Source organism: Hippocampus bargibanti, linkage group LG22, assembly GCF_051943395.1.
Source record: "Hippocampus bargibanti isolate YZ-2025 linkage group LG22, ASM5194339v1, whole genome shotgun sequence".
NCBI lineage: Eukaryota > Metazoa > Chordata > Actinopteri > Syngnathiformes > Syngnathidae > Hippocampus > Hippocampus bargibanti.
In genome coordinates, this window is record NC_142755.1 from 2,360,504 (window position 1) to 2,373,500 (window position 12,997).

The window sequence follows — 12,997 nt, forward strand, 5'->3', positions numbered from 1 at the left end:
GCATTATAAATCAATTGGGTACGACACTAAGAATAATAAATGGAATTTATTGACAATTTTTTTAACAAAGAAGCGAGAATATACATGGAAATAAATGTAAAAAGATGATGCTTTCGTCCCTGCATGCTCAAGACATTGTTTTTATAGATTCTTCTTATTTTTGTAACTTGTAGATTAACAAGAACGTGGCGACGGGGCAAAGAAATAAAGTGCCAAAAGGATGAGGTAGACCACCACCAGTGCAGTGCCTACCAAAATAAAAACACATTTTAATATTCCTTCACAAAAATCCCCTAAATACTAAACAAATAAATGAGACTCACCCTGAAAGTAGTCAGACTTCCCATCCATGAAAATATAGTTGACCAGAATGACACTGAAGATGCTCGCCCATAGATGGATGTCACTGAACAGCAACGTAAATCCCACATCCTGTCCGCATATTAATGATATAATCGTCAAAAGGAGAGACAGATATTGTCAAAAGGGGCAATTTCACTTACGTAGAATGCGTTGAATAGGATGAGGAGCGGGATTTGAATCATGCAAACCTGCACGGCGATGCAGCTGCCCACTTCCAGACTGGGACAGAAGAATAAAATACAAATTAAAATAAAAAAATACAATTTAATAAAAATAAATATACAATAACAATGCAATTCAGATAAAAAAAAAAAACAGAAAAAAAAAGGATCAATGAATAAAAATACATACAATTAAATAGAATAAAAATACAATGACAATAAAAAATACAAGTAAATAAAATTACATAAAAATAAATAAAAACACAGTAAAATAAAAAAAACAAATAAAAATAAATTGAAATGAATTAAATGTAATTACAAATAAAATAAATACAAATACAATAAAATAAAATAAAAAAAATTCAAGTAAATAAAATTACATAAAAATAAATAAAAATACAGTAAAAAAAAAACATCAAATAAAAAATAATTAATTAAAATTAAATAAAATTAAATTTAATAAAAATAAAAATACAATAAAAACACAATAAAAATACAATTAATAAAAATACAATAAAAGTAAAGTAAAATAAAATAAAATAAAAAAAATAAAATAAACAAAATAAATAAAATATGAAGCATGTGTAAGAAAAAAAAAAATAAATAATAAAATAAAATACATTAAAAAAACAAGTAAAATAAATAAATAAAATGATTTAAAATGATTTAAAATAAATAAACAAATAAAATAAATAAACAAATGTATGAGTAAAAGTACCTCAAACTGATGTTATTCTGCAGCGCAAACTGGATCCCGTTGACAATTTCGGGAAGCTCGGGAACCATCGCCAACACCGTCACGCCGATGAAGTACTGTAAGGAGGTCACGATGCGAAACAAAAAAAGCATTTTTTTGGTAGTTGTTCTTTTGTTTTAAGCACCTGTGAGACGGAGGAGTTAGTCAACATGGGCTCGATGTTGTTGGTGCTAAGATCGGCGCAGCAGGCCATCAGCGCCGTGGCCCCGATGAGCACGGCGAGTGCCCTCCAGCGCGACCAGTGGACCACGTGGTGACCTGGACGACGCATCGTAAAAACTCAATATTTCTAAGCTGGAGGCTTTTTTGGTGTGACCCATATGCATAAATAAGAATACAAAAAAACATACCTGTGACAAAACGGCTAGGTGGGCCAACGCTGGCATTAATGCAAGAGTTGGCGGCAAATAGCGGGCCGGCGTCACCTTCGCCAACTCGGGGGAAGATGGCGGCGGCGGTGGCGGACCCCGCCGGGCCGCCTTGGCCATCGCCGACGTGGATGTCGTAGATATGCGAGTGGGTTTTAAGCGTAAAGACCAAGCCGATGAGGTAGGCAGCAGGCAGCAGCACGGAGATGGTGTACACAAGTGGCCTGGTGTCATATTTACATTTAGTATCACATGTTTGTTCCAATCATAGTGTTAAAGAAAGTTTCAAGAAGAAGTCAGAAAATTTGGGGGGATTATCTGGATGGCTGAATTGGTCATTAAATAGGATCCAAGTCTCTCACATGCAAAAAAAAAAAAATGAATTATTATCTATTATTTCAATAGGTCCAGGCCCTGAGGATCTAAAGCAGCCCCATACAATACAATGAGTTCAAATCACATTTTAACTCATGCACTGCCATTCCCGAATTTATTCGGGAATTGAAAATATGACATAGAGCGCATTCCCGAATTTGTTCAGGTTTTCTTTTTTTTTTTTCCCTACATGCTTGGGTGCCGATAAAGCACTGGTCGACGTCAGGCAATGTTTATTTGCTTTTCCATAAGGGGGCAGCATTTTCGTTTTGTCCATGGTAGCGCTTTGTTATAGCTTCAGCTATTGTTAAAGCACTATATAAACTAATATGTATGTATCGCATAGCATTTCAAGCTCATATAACTCCAGACCCATATAACTTAGGATTTAACTATTTTTTCTGATGAAAGAAGAGAGTCTAATGGTTCTAACGCTGTATTGAATGTTTATGTAGACAAAAACCCTAGCACAGGAGTGGACACATTTTTGCACATATCTGGCAGTGAATGAGTTAAACAGCTATATTTAGGGTAATTTTTTTGTGGCTAAGTCTTTGGAACTGATATTTGGTGGACAAAAATCACATCCATTATTGTTCAATATTTTCATTACATTTCATTAGCATATGTAGAAAATTTCAGTAGCAGCTTGAAAACAAGGTCAGATCCTATTTTTTGACCAATTTATGAAACGACATCACATCCACTTACTCAATATGCATCATAATCAACTGGGAGTCGCTTTTACTCTGCAAACAAAAGATAAAAAGTAAGACATCTGGATTTTATTTTATTTTTTCTGGAATCACCGCTAGCTAGTATGACCGACCATGTCGTTGTGGCAGTCTTTGCACACAAAATGCACGCTGGCATTGCCGGGAACGTTGGAGCAGCTTTCGCACATCATGCTGCCGAAAGTCTTGGAGAAGAGAGTGGGAGCAAAAACACCTAAAGAATTAAAAATAAATGAATTCATTAAAAACATGATTTTTTTTTCCCTTGACAGAAGTGACTTTTGCAACTTTTATGCTAACCTCCGACGGATATGAAGAGCAAAGCTGAGCTGACGCCGGCCGATCGGCTGTTAAATCGCTGCTCTCTGTGTTTAATCCCACCGATAATCATGCAGACGCCCTATTTGGGTGACACGATAATTTCCTTGACATCATCATCTCCAAGAGACCAATCGCAATTCGATTACTTACGGGTATGAAGAGAATACAACCCAGCAAGGTGCCGGTGAGGGCGGCTTTGACGACTTCCTCGTAGCATTTGGAGGCGGCCCGGTGACCCCGTAGGAGGGCCGTGATGTAAAAAGTCATCTCGGTGATGGAACCGAAAGTGGCGTTGACCACCGCGCCCACGGCGAAGTTGCTTTGAGCCGAAATGCTACGAGAAAAAAGTACAAAATTGGAGTATAAATCAGTCCGGCTTAAAATATAGCATCACATTTGGTTACCTAGCGATGCCCATGCCGATGTAATACGACAACGGGATGATGGACGTGATCGCCGTGGCGAATTTGGTCTCCGAACTGAAGTATTGATGATTCTGGTCGGTGTAACCGATAATCAATGCGATTATCACCAAAGGGAGGAGATCTGTAGAAGAATTTCAGGAGCAGATTTTTTTAAAAAATAATAATGTATTTCATTCATAAGCGTCTTTCAAAACTCTCAAGGCCACTTTACTGTCACAGGATATGTTTTTCCGTGGGTGAGCAACGGCAGCCACACGCGCCAGCGTTCACTCAGCCCGGAAATAACTCAATTAGAAAGAAAGCTAGCTAGCTAATAGGTAGCTATCGAGATAGTGATGAAAAGAAGAGGAAAGGAAAGAAAGAAGTAGAAAAATAAAATACAGGAGCTGCTGGAAAGGCAGTCACTCTCGCGGCGCCATCTTGAAGTAAAAAATAATAGACCGCTAATAGATAGTTATCAAGATTGTTAGCTACCTAGCTATAAAGCTAACATATAACTAAAAGACGCTAAATGGATCAAAAACGTCCCCAAAAAGGATACTGAGTGCAAAAATATTGATCCCTTGCACTGTGTATTTGTAATAATAAACGTTGACGGCGCGATAGCAGCACAGGATGACTCTCGCGTCGCATCGGTGCACCTAAAAAAACAAAAAAAACATAATGACGATCATACAGACTTTCCGTGCCGAATTTCCCCGCTAACCTTTTCCAACGCGTATACGTGAACATCCTCGGGCGCCACAAGGAGGACGATGGCGAGCGCGCGGGTGTTCATCTTGGCGACGGGGATGGTGAACACCAGTAGCCATGAGATGACGCTAGCTAGCGCGTGCACCGCCACCAGGATGGGATACCCGAGGAGTAGCCACACGTAGATGTTAGCGCGACACTGGAGGAGGGGTTATAAATAATGGAATCAGAATTTTGAGCGCTTGGGTTTGACACCCTCACATTTCCCACTGTAGCTTCTGTGATGTTGAATGTGTGTAGCATTACACACATTCATAAAACAGAAATTGTCCATTTGTGTCCTCACCCAGTGTTTCGACCCGCTCCGAATTGTTATTTCTGGCATTTCAGCGGGTAACGGGGACGACACCAGAAGAGGCCCGGAGTCCTTTCCAATGACGCCGTCCTCGCAGTCCCTCTCTTCGGGAATGACCTCGCATCTCTGCGTCTTTGTCACCGATCTTTTTGTGAAGTCACAGGCCTGAAATGACGAAACATGCTTTGATCTGGATCGTGGACGTCAACGCGAATTTTAAAAGACTTCCCGGTATTTTACCTCTTCCACCGATTTCCCAAAAGGCCAAATAAAGTACCAGGCCAACTTTAAGCACAGTTTTCCTACCCACAAAAAACAAAATACATAATTTACAGACATGAAATATGCAACATGCTACCCAGAGAAAACGATACCAACCGTAAGGGGCGGCGATGATTGTCAGAAACATCACAGGAGAAACGATGACATACGTTAACGAAATCCACCAGCCGAATAAAATTACATAAATAATATTCCCCAAGGTCACCACGGAGCCTGAAATACACAAAAAAATACCACGTTTGATTTTTTTTTTTTCAAAAAAACAAATTCGGGAATGGCGCTCCACATTACACTTTTCAATTCCAAAATAAATTCAGGAATGGCACCGAATGAGTTAAAAACAATTTTTAATGTGCTGAATAAAATCAAAGGACCTTCTTGGGGCTTGACGATGCTAAGGTCCGAGTAGAGCTCCTTGACCACATCCGATCGGTCTTCGATTGGTCTCTCTGTGACATTGCCTTTCCATTTTCGGAAGCCAAACTATTAAAACAAACAAAAATACGTTTGTTGTTGTTTTTTTTTAAAATAAAGTTTGCCTTTAAAATTACAAAAGTGACACGCAGAGCCATTTACCTTGTAGTTGTTAGCTTCCCTGTGCGCTTCCACCTCATTCTCAGCCCTGATGGTGGTTTTCAAAGTGCTTTCATGCCAACCTTCCTCGCCGCAGCATGACGGCGTGGAGCGTGCTGAGTTGCCGTGTGCTCCTGTGCAAGCTACATCCAAAAATTACATGAAATTAAAAAAAGATGGCAATATTAATCCCAATGTTAACATATATATGTCACCTTTATGCACTGGTAGGAAACACTTGGGCGTGTAGTGGCAAAAATGATTGGACGACAAATCGGGAGATGGCGACTCAGCGGCGTTGATGACGAGTTCCGGACCGACGCGTCGGTTCTCAATTTCGGACGCTATCCATGCAAAGGCCCGATTTGGATCCGGAGGAAATATGAAAGGTCACAAAATGGCTGTGACTAACAGAAACCTCCTGAGTGTCATGCATGACACAAAAAGACACGCATAGACACACACACAGACACTAGAACTGATTAAATTTTCAACGCATTGTTGCATCACATCCAAATTAAGTTGCTATGTCCCAAAAAGGCGAGAAAAAAGACATTTAAACACAAAACTGACGATTGTTTCTTACCCCCCCCCCAAAAAAAAAATAAATAAATAAATAAAAATAAAGACAATAACAACCTATCTGTCAATCACGTTCAACTTCAAGGGCTCCCCAACTCGTTTTATAACACTACATTCATCTTTCTGATATTTAATTTCAAATAAATATGCTAAATAAAACATGCAACCGTAATTTAAAGTTGAAATAGGTCGAGGTTTGATTCCACAGGTGAATTTGATTAACCACGAACAAACAAAAAATAATAATTAAAAAAAAGCTTATTTATAAATTCCCGGACAATAATGACATTATTAAATATGTATGCTTGAAGAAAAATAAAATATTTTTTACAAATTAAAAAAAAGCTCACCTGTGGCGTCGTCCTTCGATCTCCTCCTCAAACTCTCCTGGTCACCTGCAAAAGACACATGCGTGGATTTTGTGAAGGACATGTCCACTTTCAGCCGGCTATCACGAGTCCTAGTTTGTTTTGTTTTTGTGCTTCGATGTCCAAATTGTGGAGCCCGTTTCTTCCCTGCAACTAATCCGTGGGGAGGAAGAGGAGTGGGATGAGAGGAAGATAATGAACGGAAGAAAATAAATACGTGACATTAAATAAAAAAACAACGAACCTATTTTTTTGTACTTTGTTATGTAGCTTGGTCGTATTCATGTTTGTTCTGAAAAAAAAAAAACGTAAACACGCATACATTTGACGCACAAAATAATTGTAAAAATGTTTTCAAATACTTTTTATGCCCGAGAAAATTGACCGGTGGTAGATTTAAAAAAAACATTTAAAAAGCAACATACAATTCAAACGTTATGTTGTTAACTTTGGCTCCGCCCAATGGTTAAATAATATTCATTGTTGCTTCATCACAATCGTCGTCTTCATGTCTACGTTCAATGGCATATCAAATCAATTTAAACTAGAATGTACGAAAATTATAAACATTTATGTCCATAAAATCTGACAAAAAGTAGTGTAGCTTTGAACTACAACATAAAATACCTTAGAGTGCTGGGAATTAAAATGTACAAACACGACCGCTCACAATGGAACGCTACAGGATAATGCATCGGTCACAATTAAACGCAACACAAGGAAGTGACGTAAGGGAAGTGAATAGGAGTCGAGTGATGCATTCAGGTGCGCTCAGTTTGGTCGAGAACCCATTTTCGGTCAACCGGGGCATAAAAAAACAGAAATTACACGTACGAAAACAGGTTTGGCTGTACAGTACATGTAAAAACTAGATACTACTATCATAAAGGGGACATTTAAGGAACAAAGGACAAAATATGTACAAATACATACGAAAATAACAGCTGTTAAATCTTTTCAAAGCGCACAAAAACAACCTGCTGCTTTTAAAAGGATCAGAAAATACCACTAAAAATGACACAGGTGGTGACTTTACATGAAAGTTTCAGAAACGAGCAGATCTACTTATATAAATATAAACATCTCATAAGAATAGATAATTCATACATGTGTGTGTAAAAAAAATATGACTGCAGCAACAACTGCGTCCAATCTTTGTGTACCCTTTTTCTTTTACAAAAAATCTAAGTAAGTCTGAGCTAACAATTGAAACATTGCTATGGGCTTTATCTGAATAACGTATTATTTTTCTTCTACTTTTACGCATACAGTATTATAAAAAGCACCATAAAGTTAGTACATTTGCAGTATTTACTGGCTAAGTGAGCGTAGGGAGAAAACAGTCATTCTTTCAAGAAAAAATAGTTTTGCCTACTTTAATGGTAACCTGCCATGGAGACTGGATAATGCTGTTTTTTATTGTATTTTTTTCTTAAAATAATCCATGCGGTATATTCCTTCAAGCTATTTTATAGCTGCCTTTTTTGTGTTTCATTATAAAGTTGTCAAGGAAGTGTGTATTTGTTTTTTTGTTATCCCTTTCCTTAAAATGAGTTAAAAAAGTTGTGAAAGTATCCAGCACTTTTTCTTTAGCTTGCCATCAGCGCAACTTAAAAGTCCGAATCGGCGTCCATAAGCTCCGCCTCCATCAAATCCGTCTGCGAGCGGATTGGCCCGTCGGCGACCCGCCGGCCAGCAGGCACCCTCGCCACATGCGCCATCCTCTCCGAAAGCCCTTCATTGGCATAGAAAGAACCGCCGGGTGGGTAGCGGGGGCGCAATCCGAGGTCCTCGGGGCGATCCGAGAACCGGTGCCGCTCGTCTCCATACAAGGGCGGAAAATCGGGATAATATCCCGGCAGGATGTCGTCCTCCATCATCCGCTGTCGCCTCAGCTGCTCCCGTCGGTTGGCCACCAGGCTGGGGTGGGAGGGGAGTTTCGGGAGGCGGGGCACCGAGCTGCGGCTAAATTCCCGTTGGGGATAAGCCTGGTGGTTCGCTGGCGCCGTTGCCGAATCCGCTGGGGGTACGTGCAGCTCCTTCCTCCTTTTCTTCTTCTTCTTTTTTCGCTTGAGCATCTCTGGGGAGATTTCAGCTTCTACCATCCATAACCTGTTCCTCTCCTCGGGGGGCGGGACTATGGAAAAAAACCAAAACATGGAACAATATAACGGGATATAACAAAGTATCGTATTTTCCGGTGTATAAGGCACACCCCCATTGAATGGTGCATTTTCAAACTTTTTCAATATAAGGTAACATCTGACTTACGACCGAGTTCCATTCCGACCAAACGGTTGTAAGTCCAAATGGTCGTAAGTTGAAATCCATTCAAAATGTTGAATAGAGTCTCGGAGGCTAAATGGCACGCAAACTCCCCCCACCTTGGTGCCATCACACAGTCGATTGCTGTGCGAGTGTGAGATGCTGGCTGGCTGGCCAAAATTTGTGTACGCGTTGCCGGCCTGCTAGTGTGTTGCAATGCCAGGCGTAGAATTACAATGTTAAAAATACGGTCTGGAGGTCGTGGTCGTAAGTACGGGTGGTCATAAGTCAAGCTGGTCGTAAGTTGGATGTTACCTGTATAAGGCGCACCTGACTACAAGGTTGCAATGAATGTCAACTCGGTGATTTGCTAGCTAGCAAAAACAAAAATCCAAGTGTCGTAAATTCTCACCTGGCGTTCCCGTGGGTGTAACCGAGATATCCTGAGGCAAGATGGCGCCTCGCCTGGCCACCATCTTGGTCACGTGTTGCGCCCAAGCAGACGACATGTCATTGGACGGTTCGTTGATGTCAAAGTTGATCCCGGCTAAGAAGGATAACAACGCACGATTGAACATCTGGATCGGTTTTCGGGATGGCGATGGGGTTCTCACCGACGGGTCCGTCGTGTGACAAGGTGTGCATGCTGAAGGACAACTCCTTCTCGGGGTCCTTGTGCAGCTCCTTCCGCATGGCGAAGGCCTTGGCGATCATCTTGCTCTTTTTCAGCCTCTTGGGTTCGTTGTCGCCGCGCCCAATGATCCTGAAACACAGAACAAATAAACCCGATTTGGTTCTCCTCGAACGGAAACGACGAGCGAGACTTTGTCGTCGCGCGCTTACTTGCACCAGGTGCGTTTCCAGATCAAGATGGTGGCCTTGGTCCATACCCACGTACTCATGGCGATACCGGTGCCGAACATGGAGAATAGATTAATTTTCTCCACCATCAAACTAGGTCGGTTCTTAATGGTGCACTCTGGGATCGGCTTGTTGGTCTGGGAGGCGATGGTGACGTTGGCCTCGCATCTGTTAGTTACATCAGAGCACCCGTTAGGAAGGAGTCTTTTTTTAGGACAATTATATAAATATATAATATATACAGATACATAAAAATTACATATATTTAAACAAAACAAAATAAAATGGATAAATAAAAAATATTTACATAAACATAATATATATATATTATATAATATAATAAAATTAAATGGATAAATAAAAATAAAATACATTTAAATAAAAATAAAATACATTTAAACGAAACTAAATGAAATAAATAGATAAATACAAAAATATATTTAAATAAAAATAAAATATATTTTTACAAAACAAAATAGATAAATAAGAATTAAATATATAAAAATACATCCATTAATTAATACATAAAAAAAAAATATATAAATAAAAATAAAATATAATATATTGAAATGAATCAAAATAAAAAAATATATAAATAGAAATAAATAATAAATAAAACAAAAATATATTGAAAATAAAACAAATAAAATATATAAATACAAATAAATACATTTAAAGAAAAAGAAAATTAAATATATTGAAACAAAATAAATCAAATAAATAAAAATAAAATATATTTAAATACAATAAAATATCTTATAATAAAATAACATAAAACATACAGTACGTATTCCCTGAAGCTCCTCTCCCATTCGGCCTGGTTGAAGAAGTCATAGAAGTGGCAGCCAAATGTGATGAAAACAAAGCCGAAAGCTAAGAAGCCAAATATGCCTGAAAAAATAAAAAATAAATAGAAAAATACAAAGATTTGTGTGTTTTTTTTGATTGTTTACGTTCCTCCGCATGTGTTCACGAGGATCATACCAAGTCTCAGCATTGTCTCGTTGATTTTACTCGCCGCTTTCTCGCTCAGGAGACCTGGATGGTTACTTTTGATGGAGAACAGGGTCATGACCCCTACAAGGACAAAAAACACTCAGTTTGAACCCCTGTTGATTGCACGAGAGTTGCGCCGGGATTTACCTCGAATGAGAAAATAGCCGCCGACCACCAACACCACGCCGATGGGCGCCAGCACGAAACCGGCGCGGTATCTGTAGTTCTTGTAGCCGACAAAGCAGATACCGCTGACCGAGTCGCCATCTACCTGCAGGTTCCAATACAAATAAGAAATGAATTCTTTTGTCATCGCTAGTTTGTAAATGAAAAATGTGAACGTACCTCCGCGATGGCCAAAATGGCGACGGTGAGGACGAAGGGGATGGACCACGTGACCATGTGGAAGTAGGAAGTGCGCCCGGTGAGCGGCTGCTGGGTGGTCCCGAGCGCTTTGAACGACGTGTGCCAGGCGTACGTCAGCATCACGAACCAAATCACTCCCGACATCAGCGAGTAGTACACGATGATGAAGATCGTCACGCACGATAAAGTCTCAGATGAACTGTGGGTAAAATAAAAATGTTACATACTGCCACGTTCGCGACGGATTTTGGGCAGCGGCGGACTTACGAAGGCTCCCCGAGTCTCATGGTGTTGTCGCTCTTGCACACGATCTCGTCACGGGCGCCGTCCAGGAACTGCGCCAGCCAACCGATGCTCCCCACGAAGAAGCAGGCGTTGATGTAGAACAGGATAACGGCCGGGTAGCGGTTGGAATTCTTCCAATCGGCCAGAAACGTAGCCTGGCGACACGCAGGGACCAATCTTAGGGCCCCTTGACATTCTGTTTGGTCAAGCCTGATTGAGATCATATTCACCAGGGTGAAGAAAGTGCAGAGGAGGGTGATGGTGCCAAAATAGGCGATGTAGGCGTGCATGTCGTCGTGCTCTTCCTTGGTAAACAACGGGTTGTCGCACTGGATGCCGCAACCTTCCACGTCTTTGTACCAGCTCGACTGGATATCCGTCTTCACCAACGGCGCCTCGCATTGACCCGACGTGTTGAATTTCAGCTTCTGTACCTCATTCTGCGCAACAAATAGATAGATAATCCTTAAAAAAAGGAAATCCGGATGATAAAAGACATGAAAAATTGCTTACCGAGCAGCCCACTGGGAATTTCTCGCATTTGAGGAAGTTGGGCCATCCGCGTTCCTGGTCTACGATACTGCAAGGACGACGCGTTGCCAGACATAAACTCTGACTTGGCAGCTCCACTCGGCCGTTTTCACACTTGGGCATGTAGACGGCGCACAGCAGAGGTTGGATGACGGACCAGCAGCGAGGGGCGTTACGCAAACCTGGGAAATGACGTCACGGCATGTCATGCTAGCCATACGGTGAACCAAATTTAGGTAGTGTTTTCAGTGAAAGCTCAGTACACAAAAGTAAAATAAAACAATTGAATGTGATTGCTGCCTTTACAACGGCTCCTGTATTTTTACTTATTTTTCTTTCTTCTTCCTTTCATAATTTTGCTGCCGTGAAATGTAAATCTCTCCACTTCAAGACTAATAAAGGCTAATTCAATCCAATTGTTATTTTTCGCCTCTCATACACACATTGTCCGCTAGAGGGAGACACATCCTCGTTTACCAGCCCTGCATTGATTTGTTAGCCGATTATTTTAATAAAACACGTTAGAATCTATTCAGAAATGACTCATTGTTGTGATTAGTGTCGTTTTAACTTACCGGACCACATGGTCAACTTTTCGAAAGCTTCCTCCTGGGAGCTGGAGTCTTCTGCTAGCATCAGGGACGTGTGCGTGTACGGCAAAGGAGATCCCAAGCATGTGTTGTATTTAAGCGCCTCGCACGTCGTCATCGTCTTGCATTTGTCCTCGAATATGGTCGCGTTGTGGGGTAGCTGCACGGCGAGGTTGGAGCAGGGCAGCACGAACAGCATCCAGGACAAGCCAACAAAGGCGCTCCAAACTTGGGAGGACATCTTGGGAGAGAGAGAAGGAAGGGGGGGGTGCACGGACGGTGGAGAGGCTAAATGTTGCCAAAATAAGGACGATAAAGGTGCTCTAGTAGTGAGATTGTTGTAGAGGTTCAAATTCCATTTTTGATTTTCTAGTTCCACTTCTTTGATGAGAGATCGCCCCGAAAAAGTGAGCACAAGTTTAAGAACGATCCAAACTTTTTCCACGACGAAACCCTTCGTTCCTTTTCCCCTTTGGTGCGTCTCCAAATTCCATCGTGATTTCAAAAGTTCCCCCAAAAATTCAAAATGATCCAAAATCGACAAGGTGACGAAACAAAAAAAGTGACTGGTTAGGGTGTATTAAGTGGGGAAATGTTTAGAAAAGTTGCAGATTCGCCCTCCCCCCAACATCCCCAAAAATCTGAAAAAGTGTAACTGGAGCTCCAACTGCCAGTGCGCATGCGCCAACCACCCCCCTTGCTATCCCACCACAACAGCACCACAAATCCCATACCGCCCCCTCCCC

At 40.9% G+C, this 12,997-nt stretch overlaps 2 protein-coding genes across 3 annotated transcripts; both read right to left on the bottom strand.

Moving 5' to 3' along the window:
- Positions 1 to 27: 27 nt before the first annotated feature.
- Positions 28 to 6,712, bottom strand: cax1 (cation/H+ exchanger protein 1). 2 transcript variants are annotated; one of them, XM_088989274.1, is made up of 20 exons: positions 6,340 to 6,711; positions 5,623 to 5,751; positions 5,411 to 5,550; positions 5,209 to 5,317; positions 4,931 to 5,047; positions 4,793 to 4,854; positions 4,544 to 4,717; positions 4,211 to 4,396; positions 4,046 to 4,145; positions 3,484 to 3,625; positions 3,230 to 3,413; positions 3,059 to 3,158; positions 2,854 to 2,972; positions 2,736 to 2,773; positions 1,632 to 1,873; positions 1,406 to 1,539; positions 1,243 to 1,337; positions 504 to 582; positions 324 to 432; positions 28 to 248 (listed from the first exon to the last, which is right to left on the bottom strand). In XM_088989274.1, the coding sequence occupies exons 1-20, from the start codon at positions 6,419 to 6,421 to the stop codon at positions 175 to 177; spliced, it is 2,415 nt and encodes an 804-aa protein (XP_088845400.1). In that variant the 5' UTR covers positions 6,422 to 6,711; the 3' UTR covers positions 28 to 174. The 2 variants fall into 2 exon arrangements, with proteins under 2 accessions (XP_088845400.1, XP_088845401.1); XM_088989275.1 differs by lacking the exon at positions 5,623 to 5,751 and having other exon boundaries at positions 6,340 to 6,712.
- A 795-nt stretch (positions 6,713 to 7,507) lies between these two features.
- smo (smoothened, frizzled class receptor) lies at positions 7,508 to 12,914 on the bottom strand. Its single transcript, XM_088989276.1, has 12 exons — positions 12,237 to 12,914; positions 11,644 to 11,843; positions 11,361 to 11,570; positions 11,113 to 11,285; positions 10,825 to 11,044; positions 10,627 to 10,750; positions 10,468 to 10,560; positions 10,266 to 10,374; positions 9,466 to 9,651; positions 9,237 to 9,385; positions 9,035 to 9,169; positions 7,508 to 8,494 (listed from the first exon to the last, which is right to left on the bottom strand). The coding sequence occupies exons 1-12, from the start codon at positions 12,490 to 12,492 to the stop codon at positions 7,968 to 7,970; spliced, it is 2,382 nt and encodes a 793-aa protein (XP_088845402.1). The 5' UTR covers positions 12,493 to 12,914; the 3' UTR covers positions 7,508 to 7,967.
- Positions 12,915 to 12,997: the final 83 nt, after the last annotated feature.